Source organism: Mastacembelus armatus, chromosome 19, assembly GCF_900324485.2.
Source record: "Mastacembelus armatus chromosome 19, fMasArm1.2, whole genome shotgun sequence".
Lineage (NCBI taxonomy): Eukaryota > Metazoa > Chordata > Actinopteri > Synbranchiformes > Mastacembelidae > Mastacembelus > Mastacembelus armatus.
In genome coordinates, this window is record NC_046651.1 from 7,121,735 (window position 1) to 7,149,295 (window position 27,561).

General features: G+C 39.2%; 1 protein-coding gene across 2 annotated transcripts; it reads right to left on the reverse strand.

The window, feature by feature from the left end:
* Positions 1-1,424: 1,424 nt before the first annotated feature.
* Positions 1,425-26,091, reverse strand: mapk8b (mitogen-activated protein kinase 8b). Of its 2 annotated transcripts, none has more exons than XM_026314840.1 (12): positions 25,815-26,091; positions 20,360-20,540; positions 19,821-19,950; positions 19,109-19,167; positions 17,493-17,631; positions 14,320-14,485; positions 12,268-12,339; positions 10,165-10,347; positions 8,979-9,103; positions 7,710-7,773; positions 7,131-7,208; positions 1,425-6,085 (listed from the first exon to the last, which is right to left on the reverse strand). In XM_026314840.1, the coding sequence occupies exons 2-12, from the start codon at positions 20,479-20,481 to the stop codon at positions 5,880-5,882; spliced, it is 1,344 nt and encodes a 447-aa protein (XP_026170625.1). In that variant the 5' UTR covers positions 20,482-20,540; positions 25,815-26,091; the 3' UTR covers positions 1,425-5,879. The 2 variants fall into 2 exon arrangements, with proteins under 2 accessions (XP_026170625.1, XP_026170626.1); XM_026314841.2 differs by having other exon boundaries at positions 5,926-6,090.
* Between the last annotated feature and the right edge of the window lie 1,470 nt (positions 26,092-27,561).

A 27,561-nucleotide genomic window follows, 5' to 3' on the forward strand; every position in this document is an offset into this window, starting at 1 on the left:
CTGGCTTTTTGGGGTAAAATTTCATTTTCTTCTCATTCTGAAGTAATGGCTAAGATCTGTGCGAAAGTTTTTTTTTTTTTTTTTTATTTCTAACATCTGTTTGCAGCAACGACCAAATTCTGGTACAGAGAAGGCTACGGGTATCTGCAGCTGTGTGGATGTTCAAATGCCCAGTCAGTAATTCAAACTGCAGCTGTGCTACAGTGCCAGCAGACAGCTGTACCAAACATCCAAAGAGAAATACTGAGGGAAGGATTTCCAAGATTATTATTATTTTGGTCATTATGTTAAAGTACCTCTAGCTGCAGCAGCACCTTAGTGGTGCTGGGTATTTGGTTTGTTTTCCATCATTTTAATTTAAATCCAATAAACTTTAAAGTGGTCAAAATGTTTTCTTGGTGTGGTATCCATTATTCATTTTTGGCACTGTGTTATACTAAGGAACATTTTTCACCACATATTAAGCCATATGTTTTTACATATATTCTAATATGCCAAGTGTTTATGTCCCAGTATAGTATGGCATATTTCTCAACACACACTCTACTATAGCACAATTATCATGCCATAATTTACCTAAGTCAAATTTTTCACTTCATAATATAGTAAGACATATTTTACACACACCACAATATGATAAGATAGATTTTTGATGCCATAGCACCTTTCTGATGCCTTCTTATGCTACAGTGTATTTCTTACCCCAGACTAAGACAGACTAAGACAAATCTTTGACAGCACACTGTAGCAGACCACATACCCTCCTGAGCCCGGGCAGTTTATTTGTGTTCTCTGTAGGCAACATGACACTAGGGTCTTTAGTTTGAACACCATGCTTGTAGTCTGTTGGCTGTTTTTGTAGAACATTTATAGTCTTAAGTTAATAAAGACTGGAAATTTAACAGAACATCCACAAAGCTGCAGAAGACCTTCTCTATGGCAAAATTTGGTTTCTGCTGCCAAGAAATTCAAAATTAAAACACTTTCCTTATAAAGCTTATCCATTACTGCCCAAAAGTCATGGTGATAGTTTAACTGGAGGTTCAGATTAACCCCTGACAGTGTCTGTAAGACAAATGTATGGTAGACAAAGCTGTTCATGACCCATTGTCAACAAACCAGCAAATAAATATTGATTTTCATGTCAAAACGTTAATTTTGGTCTTCACAATAATACATGGAAATATTGGCCCTTGTCTGGTCATGTGGAGGAGGAAAAAAATGCACTTTACCAGCATCAATCATCATTCTTTTTGCATCTGCTATTCTGTTTGTTGCATTTTTCCGTCATGTTCGGGCTTTGATTTTTGTGCTTTGCGCTTAAGGGAAGATGTAATCCCTCAGAATCACCGGCTGCTACTGGTGCCACCAGCGTACTGGAGTTTGACATTTGCTATTCCAGGAAAGAAGACATACATCAGAAATGAAAGTGTATGTTTTGTTTATTTCCAGTATATTTTTTAAGTCTTGTATTTTGTAAGAGGTGGCATCATCAGATCCCAGTGCATGTATTCTAGTAGTGCACTTAATCGTTGGTTGCGGGTTTGGGGACGCACAGATCCAGGAACTGTTAAAACTACTTGCATGGCTGGATTCACTAGCAAACATTACAAACCAGCACCATACAGAGAATGGTTTCTTGCAGGTATTTACTGATCTTTTTTGGAGTTTAATAAAGTTACCACCTCCCACATCAACATCTGTCAGCCCTGTTGTGACTGAAAGCACTTCTGTCTCTCCATCACACTCTGGCTGGCAGATTTGTTTGGTGGGTAACATCGACTACACAACATGACTATAAACATAAGTCCCAAACCAAAATTGATCTTATTCATAAAAAAAAAAAAAAAAAAAAAAAAAAAAAAAAAACATGGATTGACAGTACCAAACATTTTCTTTACCTTCAGGGGATATCTAACAAAGGCTAGGCCCATCACATACAACTAGCACAGGTTGCTGAAGGTATTGCACATTTAGTTTAAAAACAAAAACAAAAAAAAAAAAATGAAAGAACAAAAAATACATATAACAATTCTCTTACTTCTAGGTGAAGTATACATAATGTACAAAACTAGAAGTCTGTTGAAACCGACAAATAGTACACTTTGAAATAAATAAATAATGGAATCTGTTATTCACACGTCTTCGATAGCTAATTCTGCAGGTGACTAAGTATATGCAAAGAACTGGCAGAAATTCAGCCTGAGGTAGTTCATCAAAGCTGACTTAAATCAGAATGTCATTGTTTGGAGAGACGCAGTCATATAAAAGAAAAAAAAAAAAAAAAAAAAAAGCAATGACAACCTAAGAAGACAAACAAACAAACCAACAAAAATACGCCAATTAAAACCCCAAATGTTGGGCTAAGAAAATTAAGCGCACTTTAGACAAAGTGTTTTCTCTTATTAGGTTTCTTTATCTAATATGATCAATGTGCTGAGAAATGACCATGTGACTTGTTTTTCCTCCTTGCTATTGCTGTTTACAATTATGCCACTGATTAAACACTAGTTTTTACTCATTAAAATACGCTGCATATTTACTACTGGTTAGCACATCCTTAATGCTCAACAATTACAACATTTCTTTAAATTTCGTGGCGGTGAAGAGAGAATGGAAGCTTTTGCACCAGCTGTTCGTATGTTCAAACACAACTGAGTTGGTTTAACATAAGTGTTTACCAAATGGAGATTTACGAGTCGCTAACTTATAACGGGTTGCACCACACAAACTAGTTCTTATGTAGAGATTAGCTGTTACTAAATATTTAGAACAAGGTTAACTCTTACATAGCTAACCAACAGACCTAAAAACAGCTGTTTAATGAAAGTTTTTTTTTTAAATTTCAAAGTAAATTCCACAAAAATAACACAATACACCTCAAATAACAAAACACTAGTAACATTAGAGACTGATTGGCCAAACAGAAGTGATTAGGTAAAGAATAATGACATATTTCCCCACTTACTCTAAACTGATCATTCTGAAATAGTTTTACTTTATGTATGCATATATAAATCAAATGTAGTAATACCTACGTAAAGGACTGCCACCTTAATTTACTGTCTGCCCTACTTTGCTTGAAGCTCTGATACTACGGTTACTTCCAATGTGCGCAGTTAACAGAGTTAGATTTCACGGTGATATGGATCATTTTTGGTAACCAATTTAGCCATCGCTAAAGCTTTTACTAGACATTCTTCAGGTTTTTATGGCGCAACCCTAATTAGTAGATCACACAAGACAGAAAGACACACACACACACACAGAGTTGTGGATTTCTGTATGGCTGGTGTATGTCCAGAGCTTCCAGCAGAGAGCGAGCCATACCACACAGCATTTGTAAAATCGTGCTGTTGAATGAATAGCCTGTTTAGCCATATTCCATATTTAGCAAACAATAACAAGGTGCTTAAGCAGAGCACAGCACAGAGCTACAGCATATGCTACAGTCTGAAGACATCTTCCTTCCAACTTTGCTTTGAGTTTCCCTGAAAAACACCATGCCACAGACTAAAACAGGTTTTAGACAAACTCACTGTTTATAATACATGGTCAGGCAAATCTGGTGACAGTGATCTTATCCCTGCTGTCAACATCCACAACAGCTGCTCATGATCCATGATGGTGTACAGTATATCCAGACTCTGCCTATTGCAAATGTTTCTAGCAGGCAGAGTGGCTGCATGACACCTCAAGGCGGAACAAAATGTTACAATCAAAAAAAAGTGTCAACTCCTTTGTTTTATTCATTTATGCCTGGGATGTCCATGATCTTTAAAATGATGGCAGTCTGTGTCACAACTACACTAGATAACAGCAGACAACAACAAAGTGGATAGTTCATACTTTTCGGTAGTATGATTGTTAAATGATGTTACATTTGAAAAATTAGCCAGAAACACTGGTTGCTTGGCTCTGGCACTCAGAAATGTCTTTGTAACTAAAGCATCACTCTGCCTTCCAACAGTAAACACGCTCCAATACTGACAATAATTCAGTTTAACTTCTTTAACTTAGTCCAATAGATGAACTTCTCCCTTTTTTCTTTTCTCTTACAACCACTGCATTTAATCAGTACTCAAAGAAAGACTATTAAGTATATTTTGGTTGCTGTCACTGCAAAGAAACACTTCTTTCTACTTTGATGAAATACCTTGATAAAACTGCCTTTTCTTTCAAAATGACTCAAACACAAGCTTAATCATCTCACATACGTCATCACCTTCATACCCTGCAAGATACCAGTCTCCCACTCAGGGATCCAAATCAAATCAAGTACAAAAATATACAATACATTTGTGAGAACTACAACCCCATCATAAACTATTGTTTTGATATGGACTCTGCTGCTGTTATCCAGATTCCATAAAACCCAACACGTAGTCAATACACTTCCTCCCATGTACTCAGGAATGAATGGCAAACAGCAGGCACTTTTCCTTTCAAAGCAAAATCAAAAACCACACTATTATTGCATACAGGAAGAATAATTTGTTTCTTTTGACTTGGGTTATTTGTGCTCCTGTTTAACATGCTGAGTATAATGCGATTCAAAAGGCTGCTATCCAAAGGACAAATTTTAGACACCTTCCATTTCCAATTTGACAAAAAGTACGTTACTAATAACAGGACATGGTAGAAGGAAGTCGACATCTTTTCAACCAATTCCATCAGGCTGCAGACTATAATCCCTTAAAACAGCATATATCAACACATTCATATGCATTCTCAACAACACAATTCCCTACTTGACTGAAGTACATTCTACTTACACCGTCACCAACTACACAACTTCACACAACTCCACGTCTGGAAAAACCTCCCGAAGCATGATGAAAAACAATCGAGTCCTGAAATGTTAACAGCACCTCATTGTCAAAGCAAGCCAGTGGAGAAGGAGCACCCAGTCCTCCCCAGCACACACCACCACTCCAGCTGCATAATGTCACACAGCCTGTTGCAAACAAGAGAAAGAGGTACATTAAAGCACTTAAAAATACAGAAGACAGTCATCAAAAAGTTCCAAGTTGACTTTGTGGGGACCTAACTGTGCCTATCAATCCTATAGCTTAAATATAGAAGGTACCATAAATCATTCGTGAGTGAAAATCTCAGTTTTCTGACTGAACAGGAAGTGAAGAACAAGCAATTGATAAGGATTTCATTCAATTTTTCAATGTAGGAAGTAGTAGTGACTCACAAAAAGTCTTTTTACAAATAAATCGAAATGATCTCAGCCCAAATAAATGGATATTTAAATCGCAATTTAACCAATATCCATATGATATGAGATAGAAGATATGGGGAGTACTGAGACCACACATCAATCAATGAATTTATGTTTCAGTGGCTCACTGCAAACTCGCATCGAAGATAAAACTACAGCTACCATAAAATCTGTACAAACTCAATCTACATTTATATGGCAAGTTGTAAAAGCAGTAGTTTACAAGTGAAAACAAATGACTTTCAACAGAAAAATAGATCACATTAAAACATTTTACAGATATTTCTTTAAATTCTTACTGTCGGTTAATACAAACCGGAACATAGTGAAATTATACAAATTCTTTTTTCATCATCTTAGGTTTCTGAAAAATTAAGAAATGCCACAATAAATTACAGCTAGGACTTAAACGAAAAGAAATCCTACTTTAAAAAAAGGCTTTTAACTGTCATAAAAAAAGAAAAAAGATCTGTCCTTTCAGAAATATCTCAAACAGCTAGCTGGCTAATTGCTACACTACTGAAGACAAGCACAGAGAGGAGGTGGAGGGAGGCAGGCGTAGGGGGCAGGGCCATGAGCCAGTGTCAGGTCTCTGTGGTGACCAGGGTATGTGGTCCAACCCAGGACCAGGAAGAGGTGTAGATGATAGTCATCTGCAGCAGCCCAGGGGGCCGGTGGCCATAGCAGCAGCGGCGGTGGCAGCGACAGCAGCAGTGCTGGCCGTCTCCAGGCTGCTGTCAGTGTCGGTCAGCGTTGGGTCAGTGGACATGGAGGAGACGTCATTGACGGAGGCGGAGGAGGATGTGGAGGGGTGGTGCTGGTGGTGCTGCTGAGGGCTGCTGCTCACTGTTGCACCTGTGCTATGAGAAAGAGGAAAAGGCCTGTGGTCAGCCATCAAACGCAAGCCTGCAGCAGCACTCACTCAGAGATCGTGTCAACCACTGTTGAGTTGTTACATGCAATGACATTCTCCAGTATTGGAGACGCTATAAGCAATTCATCAAAACAAATATAAAGAATGTCACTTATGTGTACGTGTGTGCGCAAAAGCACCAGTGAAGCAGTCGATTTTGGAGGGAACTATTCAGGTAAATTGAAGTAGCAGGTCAGTCTCTACAGGTACTCAGGACTGTGATTTATATAGTGTGGAATAGCCCACAGGAACAAAACAATTTCCTGGAAGGGATTAATAAAGTATTTCTGATTCTAAATTGTTTTAATTCCAATTTTAACAAGGGAAAAGACATACTTTATTGACTCGAGAGTTTGACGATACCAAGAGGTCTAAGGCTAAATGAAGTATGGATAAATATATCTGATGTGTGTGTTATATGCATTATTTTCTGCCTAATTAGCTGCAATGACAAGATAAACCTTCAGGTAAATGAGTAATCCTCACTATTTACACTTACACCAATTCATAATGACCTTTTTAACAAAATTAATCTGTTCTTCACAACTTATATTTCCACTTCACAGTATCATACGTCACAGTTGTATCAATTTCATACCAGGTTTGACTTTTTTTCTTAAAAATTTGTAATTGTAATGTAATTGTAAAAATTTAGAGCTTTGTTTTTTTACACAAACAAGCACGTTCAAAATCTGCAGTGCTACAGCCACATTACAAGCTTATGGCAAAACTAAATAAGGTCATAGCAGAACATGAAATAAGCACTCTCCTGCTTGAATACTGCGTGACTCCATTAGGCCAAATACAGAAGAAAGCACCAGAGTGAAAATAACACATTTGCATTAACAGGAAAACTATTTAACAACAACATGCAATTCATAAATGTAACAGCAACACGGCAATCTTGTTCAGTTCTCCACCTACAAGACATAAAAACTGAGTTTAACATGCAGTCTCACAAACAGACACACAAGAAACTCCACTAACCTATGGACGCTGGTTGTCCCCTGATAACTCCATTCTTTGTCCTTTCCTCCCAGTCCAACACTTCTTTGTATATCAACTCTACAATAAATAAAAGACAAAACTATCAAGTATGGGGGGAGGGCAGTGTAAGATGAGTCCATACACATGTAAGTGCCAATAAAAACTTAGAGAAGACAGAAAATAAAAGAAATATACTATGCATTCACACAGGAAGTGATGAGTCTAAAATTTAAAGTCTAATCTTCCCTTAGACTCTTCCTCTGGTCTTTATTTTAGTGTTAGCAAATATGAGTGAGGAACATGAAATTTACTATTGTCACATTATTGTAATGTAATTGCATTTTACACAAGACTCTAAGCAGGAGTACATGTCCATTAGTTCTGTGCAGAGTAAAATCTGGACTGTGTATTTGATGCAGAGGAAAACAAGTTCATCGGTTTCAGAATGAAGATTAAAATGTCCCACAGGCTGCAAAGTGTTAAAACAGATCAACCTTATGCAACACACTGCAAACAGCTAAGTACTGATGACAGCGCATCAAAGACAGGAGCAGAGAGGGAACCGAGGATCTTTGCTACCTTTCCACTCCTCCACTGTGTGCTCTCTCTCGTCCAGCTGCTTGTCTGTGATCATGGGTGGCGGCTTTAAAAAAACAGAGACACACGTTTCCTATATTTCAGTCTTTTTACCAAATGGTCATTCTAAACATACAGTCCATAAACATCACAGTTAGGAAATGACCTTTGCATTCAGAGAGAGAAAAGTAAAATTGCAGTACTTCTAGACAAAATGTAATACTGATTACATTATATTTGTGTGTACAACACTGACTTTTTTTCATTTCCTTTTTGATTATCCCCCCAACAGTCCTTATTTTCTTCTTTTTTTGATCAGGTTTTAGTGTCGCATAAACGGTGACACTGAAACCTGTAGCCTTTGTCTTAGAAGACAAGCTTAAATCTTTATGTTTACATTATAACAAACATGACACTACAGCAAGTAAATAACCTTGTATTCAACTGGAGAAAGTAAATTCAGTTCTCAGCTCAGCTGATGATGGTAAGATAGAAAATGGCTGCATTAAACCTTTGTCCTTTAATTTGCACAAATGATTCTCGGTAAACACCACAACCTGCTAAACTGAAATATATGGCACTGACAGAGCTGAAATAAACTTCCTCCAAGCCAAACCAGCCTGAGAGTAGATATATTTGTGCAGTGTCAGAGGAAACTGTGTACTGATCTGCACTTTTCAAGGCTGAACTGTCAGTTCTGAGGAATCTTTTCATGCCACACCGAAAAGAGGAGGCAAAGGAGCAACAATTCACTTCATCTCCCAATCCGCCTGATCACAGGCAAAATTTAATTGCACTGGCTGAGTCATTGTGTTTCCAAGCAGAGCACAAGACACTAAACATGAAGTCTCAACTATAAAACATGACTGCAGGGGAAAACATTTTCAGAGAAGAGGAAACAATGGGTCGAATTTTTTTTTTTTTAGAACAAATTCTTATTTTTGAGACATGGACTCATTTCTTACCTGAACATGATCAGAGATTTTGTAACATATTTGCCAGATGTTCCCATATTTCACTTCATTATCAATGAACAGCCAAATCTTAAAGGTTAAAGTCAGCTTATTTATGTGAGCAATTCATTTATTAATGAATTAATTGGCTAATTGTTCCAGCTATAGAGCAAACTCCATCCACACTATGATGATAATGCAGGTCAACATTTTGTGCCTCTTATTTAGTCATGAATATATGAATTATAGAAAAATTATTTGAAGCTTTAAAGAAAAAAAAACAAAACAAAAAACTAATTAATTATTAACGTGTACTTACAGCTTCCACTTCAGTTGGGTCGTACCACACATTGATATAAGGATGCTGGAGTGCCTCGTCCACCGAGATCCGTTTTGAAGCATCTATTACCAGCATCTTGGATAGTAGGTCTCGGGCTTGGCTCGCTGGAAAGAAAGGGTGGCAGAAAATGAGGCAAGACTGGTTGTTTAGCTTTCAACTAAACAGATTTCCATTCTTAATTTGTTGGGAGTATCTAGCTCCATTAATGTGATGGATGGGAGTACAAATGGATGGAGTATTTCTGCAGCAGGGAAGAGAATGTTTCATTTGACAGATTGGGGTAGCAAGGAAATCTCTTCAAACTGTGTTTCTCACCAAAAATCAGCATGTGCATCCTTGATGCCTAACAAACCTGCTGTGTACTTGTGTGTCTTGTGTACTTGCTTGTATCTGCAAGATACAAGGGTACCGACTAATTATCACATCCAACTACTGAAACCTTTTGGGATCAAGAAAAAACAAATCAAAAACATTCAATGTCATGTGTCTGTATATTGGTTTGTCAAGGACATCCACCTTGGTTCTCATGTGCTTTGTGTAAAGATTTTCCAGTGTGAGCTATCAAAGTTTTCAGAGCCAGCTACGCAAACCCGACACATGCAGTTATCAGAAGAACACTTTTGCAATATATTCCTGTCTGGGTAAATTAATGAGGGCAGAAAAGGCTGAGCTTTTTTTTTTTTTCTTGCAACATTTCCAACAGCTCTGCGGTGCCTGCTGTGAATGTTCTTGTCAATTTCTCTCCATTTACACGTGAAGATACGCTTGAGGTCAATTCCTCTTCATGCTTAACAACTTAGTCCTGAGCTGTCAGGTTTCATAATAAAAAGATTAATGTAAGGCAGAAATGAAAACTGTTTTGTCACTTTCGCGCTCGTGCTAGAAGATGTTTGTAAGTTTGCAAAAATAGAAGCTATCTGGAAGAAAAGTTCTTAATTCTGCTTTTTAAGTGTTTGGATCTGTACTCACTGAGCAACAACAGACCCATTATATCAATTCAGTTCTCCATTAAAAAAAAAGGAACCTGCTATAAAACAGAATTTTGCTGACGTTATAATAGTAGTAATATGAACAGTAACATGAACACACTGATCTCCCTGGGCTTCAGCACACCTTTGCAAGATGACTTAGGTCGTGGTCATAGGGAAAACAAATGCATCTTTACCTTTCAGTTTGTTGTGTTCAGAGTCTGCAGGAAACAGTACATCAGGGAAGAGCTTCTCAAAGCTGTAGCCAGCATAACGTGGCCGGTTCTCCACGTAAGTCCTCACTGACTGGTTGAGCTTCATCAGGAACTCTTGAGACGGTGTCCCCAGCTGCTCGATCACCTTATTCCACTGATCGATATCTTAAGGTTACAGTATTAAGAAAAACACTGGGCTGGGTTTGGACAAAAGGAATAGACATTTCAGAGCTGGTGTGGAATATTGATAAAGTGATAAATAATAAAAGAAAGCCATCTGGAGCTGGCATGTGTTGCACTGCACTATACATGGTCCTAACACACTCATGTACTGTAAGTGTATGTTATGACCGTCTCTGGGACTTCCACTGAGGATTCTTATTTTGATACTTAGTTCCTGTCTTCCATTCTCAGTCCTCAGTAGTTTTAGGTTAATCACCTTTAACCAGTTTCACTCTGTGTTCTGTTAGCCCCACATGTCCTCATTCCCTTTGTTTCTTTGTTGGAGCATTAGTTGTGACTAGTTAGCATTTGTTTGTGCATGTCACTGAGAGGAGAAACTTTATTTGTATGCTGTATGGCGGAGGTAGCGTTGTGTGTCAGTGCTAGAGCCTGGTGGATTCAGGCATAATAAAAAAGTGTCATGCACTTGGGTCCTATGCCTCCTTTCATCCTGCACCCACCTCAATACTTAACACTATATATGCAAAAGAAATGAAAATGTAAAATCTGGCTCTGGACATGGGATGTCAAAAAGACACAGCAGACTGTTACCTTTGCTGTAAATGCTAAGATGCTTAGAGGGTGGAGACTGAGCACTTTTCCTGGCAGAGACTGGTGACTGGACCAAGTTGGGGGAAAAATTGAATTTTCAGGAAGTCTGGTGAAACGTTATGACAAGTACTGATAGTTTAAATATCATTCATATGTCGATCCTGTAGGAAGCAGTCAGGACGTACTGAATAGGACACACATTCTATGCAAAAAAGTATTTCAAACATCAGTACTACACAGCACTACATGATAAATGATGCTCATATGAAACAATGCAATTGCCAAAAACATGTATGACTTTTTTCTGAAAGACAAAAACTCATAAATATAGATATACACAGATCTACTTCGAGGACACGTTCAGAAATTCTTGTTTTCATCTTTGTTCATCCCTAACAACCAATGGACAAGGAGAAGAAGCCTGGTCTGGTTGGGAAAAACAACCTGGCTAAATAGGTCCACCTTATGGTGCCAAGATGGTGACAGAAAAGTCTTAAATGGCCATTCTTCTTCAATCAACTGGAAAAACTAACTACTGCATCCACTGAAAACTAAATCAGTAGGGCATATGTCATTTGTTGCTGACTGGTTAAAGCAAAATAACCTCTGTGTGTAACACAATCATTAATATGAAAAGGGTGAGACAATAAAAAAGAGGCAAGGTGTCAGTATGTCTAATTGTTAGGACAGAAGCAGCATTATTCCTGTTTTTAAGGGCTGTCAATAATATTTGAGAAAAATAACCAAAATTATAAACTCATTAAAAAGAAGCACTTATTCTAATTAGTGTATTGTGGTAATTGTTCAACTAGCAATCAGCTTCAGAAAAATGTGAACCAACTGGTCTCCTCTTAATATAAGCAACTACTTAGAAACTACTTTTCAAATTGCACAATAGACTGTTTTCACACATGACATGTAATAAAGGACATTTATGACAGCTGCACTACATTTGGGTTTACCAGTTCCATCAGTATCATGGATGTGCATGCAGACTCACTGGCACAGCAGGGACAGTAAAACTGAAAAGAGCCATCATTAATGTTTTATCTACTATTGGGAGTTAAAATGTCAATAGGGAAAAAATTTTAAAAACCTTCTCAACTAATCCACTGAAAGACAGAAATGCCAACACTTTGGCTTCATCCGAACTGGACTAAGTAAAGGCAGGTCGAGCTACTACTCTCCTTGTCCGTTGGGATAAATGACTTCTGGCCTCCTGCTGTGTGGAGAGATATGACCAAGATATTACACAAAGGATGGGATGAGACAGCATTTGGGGCTTTGGATGAATGTTCAGCTTAAGGATACGATCAGTGCCTGGAAACAACACACTACCCCGGACCATTTCAGCCATGATGCAGCCAACAGACCAGACATCAACTGAAAAATGAAATGACAACCACCGAATTAGCATGCAGGACTGAGACACAAACCAAAAAACAAACACAAATCATAAGAAAATAAAGAAAACATAATGTGCATGCTAGGTGATGTGATGCATGGCAACAATGAACTGCATGCAGCTAAATGCTTTCTCAAACCTGGGTCAGTGTTCCACAAGGCTAAGCAAAGATATTGTTTTGGCTAGCACAAACTGTATGTGCTGAATATTCTTTAAGAACACCAATTTTACTATTCAACAAAAAGGTATTCATGCTATTGCTACTTCAGGTGCAGCTTTAAAAAGTGCGACACTGACTCTAAAGGTCTTCTGAAAATATTTTCAGGTGAAATGTATTTCAGTACCCTCTTTATCCTGACTGCAATACATGCCATATGTGATAAACTGGAATACTGATCAACAGGGCGAGAAATGATTATATATTTTGACGTGATTAAAAGTCACAAGTGTTTGTCACCAATTTATACTGTGTTTTATTCTGGATATAATCCTAATATTCATCCATTTGTGTGTCTGCTGCTATTGCATCTACATAGACACATGGAAAACAGTCTGAGGATAGGAGAGGGTATTTCTACAGTTCAGTTCTCAGCTATGAAAGAGCAAACTATTCAATTCTATTTTGGGCTTTTCATGTCACTTTAATGGTGCTTGAAGCACCAGTGCTGCTAAGGTGAGTGAAGAAGAAGTGATTTGTGTGTACGTAGAAAGAGCAGGTGGGTGATAGCAAGTCAAGGTATCCAAGAAATAGAATTTCTATAGTTGCTCACAGGATATAATCAGCGTAATCCATCAGGGGGAAAAAAATAATCGTCTGAAAAGATTTGTTGCATTGAGTGTATTTCACAAATAATGTCAGACACTGCTGCAAGCAGCTCAAGGATACAATCCCTTCCTGGAAAAAGGATTTTGTGGCGAACCATTTCTGCCATAATGCAGCCCACAGCCCAAATATCCACTACATATGCGCAGCATAAAAGGAGGGAGAAGAAAATAAGCAAAAAAATGCAACAAGTCAGCAGGAAAATTTAGGGTTTTTGTTCAGAAGAACTAAGGTTGAGATAGTATTAGTATTTATAAGACTCTCCTTGGTTTTGTTTTAATCAAACACCTGCATGAAGGGGATTTTTCTTTTTACCCTGAGTACTTTTAAATCCAGAGAAGTGGATTTACTTAATGTTTCTGACTTTAATTATACCTAGTCTTACTATGAAGACCCATTCCTGGCTCTATTCCAAAGAATAGTTTGGAAACAGTTTGGAAAATTAGCTATCCTGCAGAGAGGTATCCTGCAGAGAGGTTGGTGGAAACTGATTACCACTTATGTCTGTATGCTAAATGTGAAGGGAGTGCACCTGCTCTAAGGTGGTGATCTTAGCTTAGCATAAAGAGTGGAAGAAGGGGTAAAAAGCTAGCCAGGCTAGCCCTTTTTTCTTACTACCAATACTAAGCTGAGGTAAGCATCGCCTGCCTCTAGCTTCATATCCAGTAAACTTCTGTTGTATCAATCTTCCCATCTAATACTAAGCTTATTTTCCAAATTGTTGCACTACTCCTCAAAGGCTGTCTTGCAGAAACTGTGATAATGTTCCAAGCAATAGCGGCCAGTGAAACTCTTCAAACATGCACAAGTGCTTGTATTCATAATGGCATTTTTTTTTAACCAGGCTGTACCGAGCTCAGGACGGGCAACCTCTTAATAAAACATCAAACACATGCGAAAGCACTGCTGGGCACTGGAGTCATCAGAGAGGAAGTTTCCCACAAAGCACCGATGCCCAACATGCCAACTTCCCCCCTGAGTGTGACCTTTACGGGAACAGGGAAAGTGTGTTTGTGAGTGTGTGCTCAAGAGGTGCTGCAGAGAAAAAATTATCTCGGGGGGAGGGCCATGCAGCAGGACAGACAGCAGCTCCTCATTGGCAAATCACTGTCAAGAAGCCACCGCCTCCACCTACCGTTGGCCTGATAGCCCATGCCAAGGATGACTTCAGGGGCACGGTAGTAACGGGTCACCACGTAGGGCGTCATGAGGAGGCCAGTGGCAGCAGTCCTGGCCAACCCAAAGTCCAGGATCTTTAGAGTGCAGTCAGACTTCACCACAATGTTACTGGGCTTCAGGTCCTGTTCAAAATCCCAACACAGAAAGTTACAAACCTGGTTTAGACTGAGAATGTACAATTGCATTATGATACAATAATATTATGCTCTTTCGTCATACATTTCCAGCTCTCCCTCCTCTAACCATTGAAAATAATGTTTGGTAGATGAAACTTTGTGGAAGACATTACATTGGCTGATGTGAAGTTTCAAAATCCAAAACTTGAGATTAGAAACTAGAAGAAACCATCACTCATTAATGCCCAGAATGAAAAACAAATACCAGCAGAGCTGTTTTATCACAGTCAACGCACATGCCCTGAATGTCTTGGTCCAGTGTTTTATTTTATTTTAACTTTTCCCTGAATTGAGTGTTTTTACAGTAGTGCCAATCACCAAACACCTACAGGGAGACACCCAAGCTTTCATCAAGAAATAAGAGCTATAGTTTAATGCATGTTGCCGACAGTCTCTTTTCAAGTTTTCATTCCCCATCGAATGACAAAAAGGACTTGAATGTTTTGACTGAGTGTTTTCCTCTCTGATGAAGCTAATGCTGAGAAGCAAACCTATTATCTCTCTTGTTCTTCAAATTTCCAACCTGTACAGCATCCTATCATAAATACAGCTCATTGCCAACAGCTATTATGTACAATTGGCTATTTTCCAGTTGAATAATTGTAGAATAACTAATTTGCCAGCCACAACAGGGTTTACTAATTGGTACTCAGCATAATTTACATAGCAACCATCAACTGGAGAACTCTGCACAGACCACTATAACAACACCTGCAGAAGTGCCCAAAAACCTCCATGAAAACCTCTGGAATGTGCTAAAGGTGCATCCCCTTATAATCATAGTCATTAACATCACTTCCTGACAATGAAACCACTGAACTGTTTTTGCGCACCAAAATACTTGACTGCTGTGACAGGTAGGAAAACATATTCTATAGAATGAGAGCTTTGCAGTCCAGAGTATCTACAGAGGAACAGAGAGGGTTCATTATAAATACAAATCTCACAAAAACAAGGGAGCCGAGTCTTTGGTTATCCATGACTCATATTGCATCTGTTCACCCTATGAAAGCTTTGCGTGCTGAGCCGTGCCGATGCGAGCGAGGCTACTTAGCTCCGCCTGTGGCTCAATTAGTTCTGGCTGGCAGAGCAAGAGGAGCTCTGCTAATCTACTACTGCGTCTTTCACTGAGGGTGACTGACAGTGTGCCGTCACTTTGTGTTAGTGTGTGTACTTTGTGTATTACTGCTGGTGCTTCAGGGTGTGTATGTGTCTCCTGTGACTGTTTTTTCAAGGTGAATGTGAGCATGTGAGCGTGCGTACATCCGTGTGTGTTTCACTATAACCTGTACATCATCTCTGCCTGCACAGCAGCCTGCATATGTTTGGCTGGGAATATCTTGCATATAATGCTAAAGTATCAATATCATATGATATTCTGCCAACTCCAAATAACTTAAATACCATAGCTCAACATTTGGGGAAATACACTTGTTCACTTCAGACTTAGGTGAGAAGACTGATATTCCTCAAGCTTCCACAGTAAATATATGGCTATCACTTGCAGCTCAGATTAACATAAAACAGTAGAAAACAGCTCATCAAATAACATGTGACATAGCTGAAACAATCAATTAGTTGGTTAATAACAAAACGGTTACCAACTATCCTGATACTATTTTGGTCACTTTTTAAGCTAATGACAAACTATGAAGATGCAGCTATAGTATACATGGTTTGTTTGCATAAACTGGCTTTTCAGTGCCATCTTTAATATCTTCCTGGATAATAGCTGCAAGCCACATTAGAAATTCTGCTTAATCTTATTATCATATGAGGGCCGGCAGCCTTCCCATTTGCTGTTGTCCTCTCCAGGGCTGCTGATTCAAAAACATTTATTTACAGCTGTACAGTTGCAAGAAAAAGTGTGTGAACCCCATTTGGAATGACCTAGTTTTCTTCACAAGTACAGACAAACAAAAAGCTTAAGCTAATAACACACAGGCAATTATAAACATGTCTTTATTGTAAGCACCCATCAAAATTTCTGTTTGCCTCTGGCATAATAAATGTTGAGATCTGTTGAGATTACTTTAACCTTTCCAGATTTATGCAAATTAATTATTGATTATAAGTCTTGGAGGCTCTCTTTTGAGTAACATTGCTCAAGTCAGCCTAATCTGGTTTTACTGACCAGTCTACAGTTTGCCAACTTCTGATTCCAATAATCTTTTGTTGATGTCATTAGCCTACAGGCTCACATACCTATACCAGCCTACACTGTCAACTTTGAATTATGTGCTCAATATGGACAAGAATAAGAGAATGATTTACGTGTTCCAAAGACTGTGTTCAAACAGATTGTACTTGTTGATACACAAATGCAGATATAAATTCAAAGGGTTCACTTCGCTTCCCTCACCACTATTTATTGGTTTAACTGCAGATTTGAAGAGACTTGATAAGAGGATCAGGATGTCCAGCTTTCTCCTGGGAAGTCCCGTCAACCCAGTTGCAGGTAGTGAGAGACAGGAAAATATTAGTCAAGCTAACGTCCCTGCTGGAGAAGGACTTTCACAATATGTATGAGACTCTTGACAGCACTGGGCAGTTCTGTCAGTGCCAGACTGCTTCACCCTAAGCATGTGATAAAGTGCAGGTCCTTCCTTCCTTCTGCTGTTAGGCTATACAACCAGCACTGCTGCCTGCAGGCCCAACACTCCCACCCCTAGCTGACCTCCCACACCTACAGATTGTAAAAACTGTAAAAGTATTTAATATACCGGAGCACAACACTTGATTTCTATTTTTATAGATTTATTGTATTTTATATATTTTGTTTCTATTACTGCTGTAACATTCCAAATTTCCCAGTTGTGGGACTAATAAATCTTTAATTATCTTATCTTATGCTTGTGTGCGATCACAGCTTAAAGTCTGGACATCCTATATGGAGTTGACCTATGCAGACTGTTTTGTGGGTACACTATGTATGTAGATGAGTGTGTCTCACCCTGTGAATGATGCCAGCAGAGTGCAGGTGTTTAATTCCACACAGCATCTGGTAGAGCAGGTAGGAGAGCCTCTCGTGGTCCAGCTCCATCTGGATCACCTGACACAGGTTGGCATCCATCAGCTCCATCACTAGATACCTGCAGGCCAACCACAGAGGTTAATAATATCACACACAATGCACATTGCATTCTAACAATACACAAACATCTTTGAATAACAGGCATTTATTTCACATATGATGTAGCATATTTTTATGTGACAATACACATTATTGTGACTTGTAACTGACTTGTCTAAAGTAAATAATCATTTACTAGTTATGCTTAGTAGTTTGGTTCAGGTTTCTTGGAAATCAAAATAAGGAAAACATTAGTGAATCTTAGCTATATTAACTAGAAGCAAAAATTAATGTGAAGCTACATTATGGTCTGTTATTTCCTCACCCACACAGGACTTGTTTTGCATGGCATTTAGAAATGACAGTAAGAGTTTTCCTCTTCATAAGAGTGTTGACATTATTTTATCTGGCAGCTGTGGCATCATCAGTGCCTTCAAACCTCCTGCAAAATGTGAGGAAGTTCTGACAGATGTTTATGGTGTAAAAATTAGCACAATAACTGTATACATTCCATGTTAATATCATAGGTAGTAGAGGGAAAATTGATAGGTGACACTGTCAAATAATGTTTTTTGTTTAAGGTTGAGTTCAAATGCACAAATGCTGAAATCCATGTTTCTGTTGTGCATGCGGTAATACAACTTTGCATTCAAGTCTACAAACACAGGCAAATGGAGTGTTCTTCTTCATCCTCCGTATGTTCGCCCTGCAACCCGCTGGCTATGATTTGTCCAGTTTCCTTTTTAGCTCCAATCAGGCAGACACAGCAGTGCAAACACACAAACTCTCAGACACACATACATACATAAATAAAGAGCTTCAAGAGGATGGTATTAATCATGTTTGTTCCTGTCGTACTCTGCAAAGACCATCACTTCCCCCACATCTCAGTCTAGTATGCCCCTCTAAGTCATCCTAGAGCCAGTTCCCACTCACAGGGACATCTTGTCGGCTTTGAAAAGCAGCCAGGACATTGAAGACCAAGCTCTTACTAAAGGCAGACTCTGCAGAAATGGTAAAGTGATTAATGGTAGGGTACTAAAAGACACAGGACTTAGATAGTAGAGAGTTGGCAGAGTCTATGCAATCTGCACTCCACCAGAACCACCAGAGTTAGTCATCTTCCTAATAGATTTGTGTGTTAGGATACCAGATTTTATTTAATATGGCAATAAAATTGACTTTAATCAGTGTTCATAGCTATATTCTGCAGAAATATTCCCATCTGATCACCCACCGTTTGAATCTAGTTTGTAAAATGTGTCTAACATTTAACAAATCCACATAGGGTGATTGTAATATTAGTAATTCCATATATTCCTGAAAATGCATCTCTCCTGTAATATGCACTTGTAAAAAAGAATAACACACCAACCAGAGATCCAGCTGCACAACCCCCTTAAAGTCAGAAAAGATCATCTAAGTCTCCCAGCATGCCGTACCCTGTATTGATTTTACAAACACACTGAAAAGATATTCAGCTTGGTAATACTCACACATCTTGGAATTCTTCCAATGTCTTCTGTGGTGTGAATACATTTAATAAGCCGATTATCTGCCAAGGAAAAGGAACAGTTATTACTTCGCGAGTGTGGTTGGGAGATGAAGGGCTGCAATGAATGACAACATCTCCAGCTCTGCATTGCTGAACCAGCAGAGCCAACTGTTGGTCTGAAAGGCTCAGACTGCAGCAGCCTGTGCATCAATAATGAGTAACAACAATACACTCTCTTAATTCAAAATACTGAAGAAAAAACATGGCACCGCAGAGAAGCATCATGGCAAAGCACAGTGCTTTTTTCAAAATCACCCATCAATCAGACAGTGACTCAGCAATAGAGAATGACATTTTTATGCAAGTGTAACAGATTATTTAATTATCTGACTCTGAAAGTATCTGAATAACAATAATGACCACATATCAGCATAATCCTTTACAGTGCTTTAATCAGTACAATCAAACACAGGGCCAAAAACAATGATCGATGTGATGTAGAAAAATAAATGCAGCCGTTTCCTGTATACTTGTTCATTACTTGTCAGTCATTGTTGACTGACTTGTTTAGAGCCAGATTTACCAGTAAGAAACCTAGTTATTTGACAGTAAAGGTGTCACAGCTAAAAATCTCTAATGATAAATGTGATAGACTGAAACACAAGAAAAACATGCAAAAAGGACAGAAAACAAGAGAAAAGTTGAGCTCTTACGTTCTTGTGGTTGACACATTTCATGAGCACCAGTTCTCGGTAGGCCCGTTTTGCGTGAGTTTGATTCTGAAAGGGCCGACTCAGCTTCTTGATGGCGACGTTCCTCTCCAAATTGTGGTCATATGCTGAACTATGGTGAAGAAAGAATAAAAAACATCATTATAACAGTTACACATCATATATGACCTTAACAATAGCAAAACAAAGCTCTTCATGCTGTCAAGTTGTTGCCATCATCTTTTCTAGTAGAGCTGGATATTGACACTGATCCTAATTTGATTTCTATTCCCAAAGTCTTGAATTGAGTCATTTTAATCTCAATTCCGTTTGATTTATGATGATTCATTTAATCCAGACAAATTCCAATATTTTTCTATATTCAGCAATTGAGCAACGTTGCTGTTTATCATACAAACTATGTCCATGGCAACTGAGCAAACACCATCTGCAGATGTTGACTAGGAGATACAGTTGAAAGTGCCAGAAAAGATAATAAATGGATAAGTGGGCCTTGAGTACAGCATTTTCCTTTCACTCACCAGACAATGCCTTGTGCTCCAGATCCGATGGGTCTGAGGTTCTGGTAACGTTTTAAAACCATGAAAGTTGAATCTCCCACATCTATACTGTAGTACTCCTTTTCACGCTTGTTCCGGTTCATGGTGAAGCCTTGGACAAACACTGTGACTGGGCATCCAAAGGGAGCTCTCCTCTCAAGACCTGCAGAGCATCATCAGAACAAACAATGAATCTAAGATTTACAGGCACAGGCAAACAGGTCCTGCCTTTATGGTTCCGGTTTCAAAGCCAAGTTCACAGCTCACAGCAACTAAGTATTTCTCCATCCTCCTGTTTTAACATGAAATTTTGAATTGTGCATAAGGTTTGCACTAAATTTGGATGGTAACTAGGTATTCAAACTGCTCAGACTGTAAAAATAAAAAAAGCCACACACTGCTGGCTTCTGACTCATCAGCTGGCCTAGAAACAGCTTACTGCTTCACCCATTAGAAACTATTAGCTATTATGTAGGGCCCATATGTAATTAAAGTAAAGTTTTATTTATTCTATCCTTAAATAGACCTGTCGAGTTACTGATAGTGATTAACCCCACCACAGTGCAGACATGCTAATCTGTGCTATGGTATTTTCTCTTCAACCCAATTAAAGTCTGGATTCAATAATGAAGGAGCTCTTTATTACCAGGAAATCAGACCAGTCATGGTGTATTTCAGAGGAGCTGTGTACAGACTATACAAAACAACAAGGTCAGAGCAAGACAGTGATGACCCAGGCAGAGAAACACAGAGAGGAAGCAGGAAGTGGGCTTTTGTGTTGGTATGAAGATGACAAAATCATTAGAGGAATTTGGAACATTGTGCTGAGGAGGTCAGCTTTGTGGTGATAGCTGTACGTTCCACGGACCACAACCCAACCTCTGGATTTCTCTGACTACTGTGAGCCCACCCCCAGCCTTTCAGTATCAGTTAGTCTTTCCCTCTCTTTGCTTTCCTCGCCACTACACTCATCCTTCTTTCCTTGATTGCTGTTCTTTAGATCTTCTTGTCTCCTTGGGTCTTGTTTTATAGGGCTGTAATCACAACCACCACAATTACCTCAGATTCAATTCAGAAACCAGGTACAGTTGAAATTCGAGAAGAAGTTCATACTCTACTCAAAGACATTTATGTGCAGAGATACACTTACTGGTGACAAGACAGAACTGTGACATTATGTTGGATAGACAGGAAAATGTAACCAAGTGTCTAAAATCAAGAGAAGACTAAGACCCCAGGAAAGCAATGTTTATATTTAAGAAATTCATGCCACCTCACCCAATGTTCCTCCTCATCTTTGTCTCCTCTCTCCAGACTTATTCTCTTTGACTGTGATCTCATAGCTTTCTCTCTCCTGCTAGACAACCCTGTCAACAATCTGCAGTCCAGGCAGTGCAGAGGTACAGGGATGAATAAAAGGTTCACACAAGAGCTTTAACTCAGTTATTTTATCTGACAGCAAGAGACGTACCGCCAAGTGTTTGGGGAAAAAATAAATGGAATTAAATCTACATATGACCTTTCTATAGAATTAAAGATACTGAATAAATTCAGACAAAGTCATTTTTTATTCAGTGATGTAACATGGTACCTTCTTCCTTTCCTTCACTAACACTCTTCATTGATTCTCATAGCTTTTGTGGACTGACTTCAAGGCCAAAAAACCTGGTACAAAAGAAATTTGTAAGAAAATTGATGCATATTTGCTGGTGAAATGACAATTTGCTGTGCTGCCAGTAACAAATTCACTCTTTACCAAGCTGTGCCACTATACTACACTGATGGGCTCAACAGGTGGTCACACAGGTGACTAGAAAGAAAAAGCCATTTTCTTTGGCAGTTCCTTATTTACAGCTTTTAAACCTCAATGCATAACGTAAGAGTTGTTGCTGCTGCAGTGTATTTATTAAGACTATCTCAGCCTGCTAGTGGTGTGGGACTGCTGTCCTTTACTAAAACCAACCACGCCATTTTGTTGCTTATGAAAGTGAGAGTTAAAAGTGTGTAAATCATTTGAGGGTACCAGTGATCCTGAATACAACTCTGATTTTCCAAGTTCAAACCTCTTTTCAGCAAACAGCTTCTTGTTTCAGTCAGCTGGTCATATCAGTTAAGATTAATTCTGTGTCTGTGCTAAAGATCATTAATGAGACAAGACCCTTCACTCTGTTACACAGCTGTTCAATGTGTTTCTGTAGTTCCAACATCTCTAGCAGTTCCAACACTGCATAACCTGAAGTATCAGATTGAACTTGCATTGGCAGATACCCAAGACTCAGGTTGAGATCTGGAAAGTTGATTGAAGCATCATATTCCTGACCTTAATGAACTAAATTGACTAAACAGACGGGTACAGTTCAATGAAAATGACCTACACCTCTATTTTGTAATCACTTGCACAAGCAAGCACATGTAATTCAATCAATTACTAGAGAAAATGTCTAAAGTGATGTTAGATTTCAGTTGATCTGACATAATTTAATGTCCCATGTGAACACAGAGCAGCACACGTCAAGGTTTCTGTGATACTGTCGGATCTGTGGCCATGTGTGAAAATGGGCCTGAGCAATATGACAAAGTGTGTCAGGCTGTCAGTACAATTCAACTGTTAAGAGGCTGATAATAGTGAGTGTGTGCCCCCCTCCATCACAATTTGTTATCCACCCAGGGCTACACACAAATAAAGGACTGAACATATGAATGGCGTTGGCTCTGCATTTTGACTACAGCTACATTTTATCTATCTGACCACTTCACTCTTCCGTGGCTGAAAGGTCAGCCTGATCTCTTGACTATCTCTTAGAAAAACCCTTGCTGCAACATACAGACTGAAGGATCACAGTTGAAACTGGCATCACCTTATGCTCTACAGTGGAAAAACTGTAAAAGCAAAATAAGAGAGCCAGAGAGAAAAAGAAAACTGTGTCAGAAAGTGTCAAATGTGGCTTTTGTACAGATGAAGACACATTCACTTTGGCAGTCCTGTCTAAATTGACACTACCCTCATCCCCCACAGCTCTCCACAACACCATCTCTCCTGGGAGTGAATCTGTCTTTCACTAGCTTTTACAGGTCTGTTCTGTTTCAATGTGACTTTACCATTAATATTCCTGCAAATATCAGTGAGGTGAGTGAATTATCCATGTAAGAGCCTGATTGAATCCACTAGCTATTTAGGACATCTTGATTTTATCTTTACCCCATTCACATTCAGCTAAAGTACCAGCACCTGATAAGAGCCCACGACGGTGCATTATGTGCCAAACCTTCATACCAATACAGACACTGAACAACATCATCTTCTACCATCACAAATAGTTACATATAGCAAAAGTAAAACAACAATAAAAACTGTGTGTGTGCTCAGTTCTGTTATTGAAAGAATGTTGTACATTCAGACATACAATTGGCTGTTTAGGTACCTTTTGTCACCACTAACCAAGGGCCTTAACCACTACAGAATGTGTCACTCGCACAAATTGCATCTCACATGCTCTGCTATAATCAGCGCCAACCCGACAAAAGTGTGGCCATATTTTATAATATTATATACATTTAACCCAATTGGTAGGGCTGGGCGATATAAACAATATGAAATTCAATTGAGAGTAAATTAAATTGATAAGAAAATTTGAAATGTCGATATATTGTTGGCCATGTGATGGACTGGTGACCTGTCCAGGGTGTACCCCTGCCTTTCACCCAAAGAGAGCTGGGATAGGCTCCAGCAGATCCATGTGACCCTGGTTAGGAATAAGTGGGTATAGATAATGGATGGATATATATTTATAAGTGCATTGCTTGAAGGTCTCAGTCTGACATATCAGTAATAAGACCCATTTGCTGCAGCACATTCTGAGGCTCTCAGTGAAACATCCCCACAACAAACACTGAAGGACATTCGTTAGTTTCTGGATCTCCTACCAGGGATCGCAAATATTCATTTGTGCTTGGAAATCACCACAATAAGTTGTGTGATAACATATTTGCACAAGAAGAAATAAAAAAAAAAAGCAGCAGATAAAACATCACATCTTTCATGAAAAAGGGTGAGCCAAAGGTGTGAAACGTCACAAGAGATTGGCGATTCGTTCTAAAAGCAACTGCCTTTGCTCTCACCCGTGACTGTTTAAACTGTGATATGCTCTTTCACGCAACTCTGTCAGGGATGGTTTCGGCTACTAGGTTAGAGTAGTTATTATAACAAGTAACAGCTCCACCTACTAAGGCAAATCAGCATCATTTACACCTGACTTGCTAACGTGTTTACATACAAAGAGTGACATGGGTTTTCAACAGGAAGTGATTAATAAATGAACAGCCAAATGTGACATTGATGAGGCCTGTGCTACAAAGAGTGAAGAGTAAATAATATTCATAATCTATAAGCCCCAATATCTTATAACTATCAAGCAACAGGAGCTCCAGATATCAATGTGGGCTCATCCTGTGTTAGCCAGGGTTCATAATCCCGTCTCTGCAGGCCACCTTTAGCTTTTGGTGCAGGAATCAGATTTCTTGGTGCTTTTGGCTGACCGCTGCTGTTCTCTTGGCAGGTTGTTTAGAAAATCTCGCTAGCAATGTGCAGTGCAGTCTAGGAGTTACAGATATGACTACGGGAACACGTAGACAGGGAGTACAACCAAAATACATGCACTACACACGCACGCGCGCGCGCGCGCGCACACGCACACGCACACACACACACACACACACACAATATGCACTCAATGACAATGTTCAGCATAAGCCACCTTTGATCAGACAATTCTGATAAACCGGGATTTATTAATCAGGATTACCAAACTGATAATGGCCTTGATGATGAAGGTAGAGACTGTTACCTGTTTATTTGATTGCTCCAATAAAGACAAATCAAGCTGCATTATCCAACTACCCAGTAAAGGTATTCACATCCCAGCTTTCACTGTGCAGGTGAATAAGCCTGTAGCATCAATAAAGAACATAGAAATCCTACATACAGCCAAACACTGATATAGCCTTTGCTCGGTGCTGTCACTGAATGATCAGAGAGACATATGGTATACAGATATATGATACAGCAGTAAATATGAGGGAATACAGCGTGTATTTAACGGCGCCAATAAGTGACCTCGGTTTGCATGGAGGATGTTAATGTCCAAGGTGAGCACAGCCCGGAGGTCACCTGCTCCCTGACGGAGGTCCACAGTTTATACTGTAAGCAGAGCTAAAGTGTGTAGCACGGATACAGGTTACAGCTGCTCGGTCTGGCTGCCTCGGACTAGTTAGGCCAGACCAGTCCTGCCTGCTGGGCTGGACACCATGTATGTTGGAGGAACAGACTCGCTGTAACTGGTGTCACCCAAATGTAGCCGGTCCCATCCCCCCAGCTGGCGATAATAACACGCCAAAAGGGTCCAACAGAGAAAAAAGCAAATCCACAATTCAAGCTTACCCCTCTCCGGTTGATTCCGACAGTGTCGACCCGCAGTCGCCGTCCGCTGCCTGCTGGAGACACAACCCGGACGTTTTTTTTTCTTTTTCTGGTGAAAAACAGCTCTTTAATCCCTCTTTTCCTCCGGATACACTCTCGTTTCCCTCACACTAGCAGGCCGGGATCACCGCAAAACACATGTGTAACGTTAGCTTCAGCGTAATCTAGATTTTGTGCTTCCGCGACACAAGCACAGGCAGTTTCTGCCATTTCATACCGACGTCGTCGAAACGATGTTTGCTCCGCTGCACAGCGACAGCAGGGCACGTTCAAGACCGCCTGCGCGTTCCCGGCGGCCGCTCCGGGAAAGCGGAAGCGACGGTTTCGCAACGTTTTGAAATGGCACCGCAACAACAGGCCCGCAGTGATATTTAGGCATGTTTTAGGTCTGTTCTCAAAAGGGTTTAAAGTACACAACATAAATACACAATATATACGTATACAAATGTTCTTTAAGCGAGTTTGCAACATTTATGATAGTATGATATCCAACTGTTAGACTTTATTGTCTCTTTATTACTTTTCTGAAGACAACCACTCTATTTATACTTATTTGCATGTTCTTAAATAGAAAACATAGAATAAATAGATTATTCACTGTAAATGTACGTTATAGCAGGAGTGTGGGGCCTGGTCCCTTATGAACTGAAACATTACTTGCATGTTAACACACCAGTAGGCTTTTATATCACATCAGGATCCATTTTTCAAAATACTGCTTTTACCACCTATTCTACACTATTAATTTAAGATTTAATGGCATGCTTTTACTTTAAAATTTTAATCTAATGTTTTTTACTTTTATTTTTAAAATTAACTTTAATTAAATTGTTTTATATCTCATTCCTATCACTGAAGCTGGGAGAAAGGTACTGTATGTAAATAGGTAGCATGAAATTGTTGTATGGACAGGCATGTGTATTAGTGCATTGTGTGTTAATCTGTAAAAGCCACTAATAGAAAGTGGGGCAATTAATGTGTTGCTTGTCACTGAAACATCAGATTAACACCATGCTACCTACAATGGATTGGTCCTATGCTGCCCCATCTGCTGTTAGCTTGCCCTGCAAATCCAATTATGTTCTTATGTTCCTCAGTCTAAACATGAAAACAACAGAAACATAGAAACAACGCCTCATTAGCTGTGAGTGGAGAGGAAATTGTAGAACTGATGAAGGTGATGTGCCCCTTCTGTGGCAGTGATTGACAATTTATGAGGAACTGATCTTGTGAAAAGCTGCCATGACAGACAGAAGCACTGACATCAGGGAGAGGTGGGTGGACTGGCAGCAGGAAGGATTAGAGTGGCGGATGTCTGAAGGAACTTAAGAAGAATCGCTTCAGATACCATATGAAATAAGGTAGGCTATATAACATACATAAACCAAGTTGTCATTATACCAGCTGTAGATCTAGACCTGTGTTTCAGACTCTACATTGACTCTTGGTGCTTAATATATTTTTTTCTTTATGTCACTTGTGGTTACAACTTAATTTCCCCTCTGGAATATGGTTGATATGGTGACATTTAACAAAGCTTAAACAATCAAACTGTCTAAACTAGTAAAGTTTAGTCTAAGTTTAAGCTCTGTGTGAAGACGACAACAGTAGAATTTCTCATAAAAACACTTATACCTTGATATTAACACTAATAACACTAGCAACACAATAACATTTTATTATCTAGTGGGAAACAAATACCTTTTAT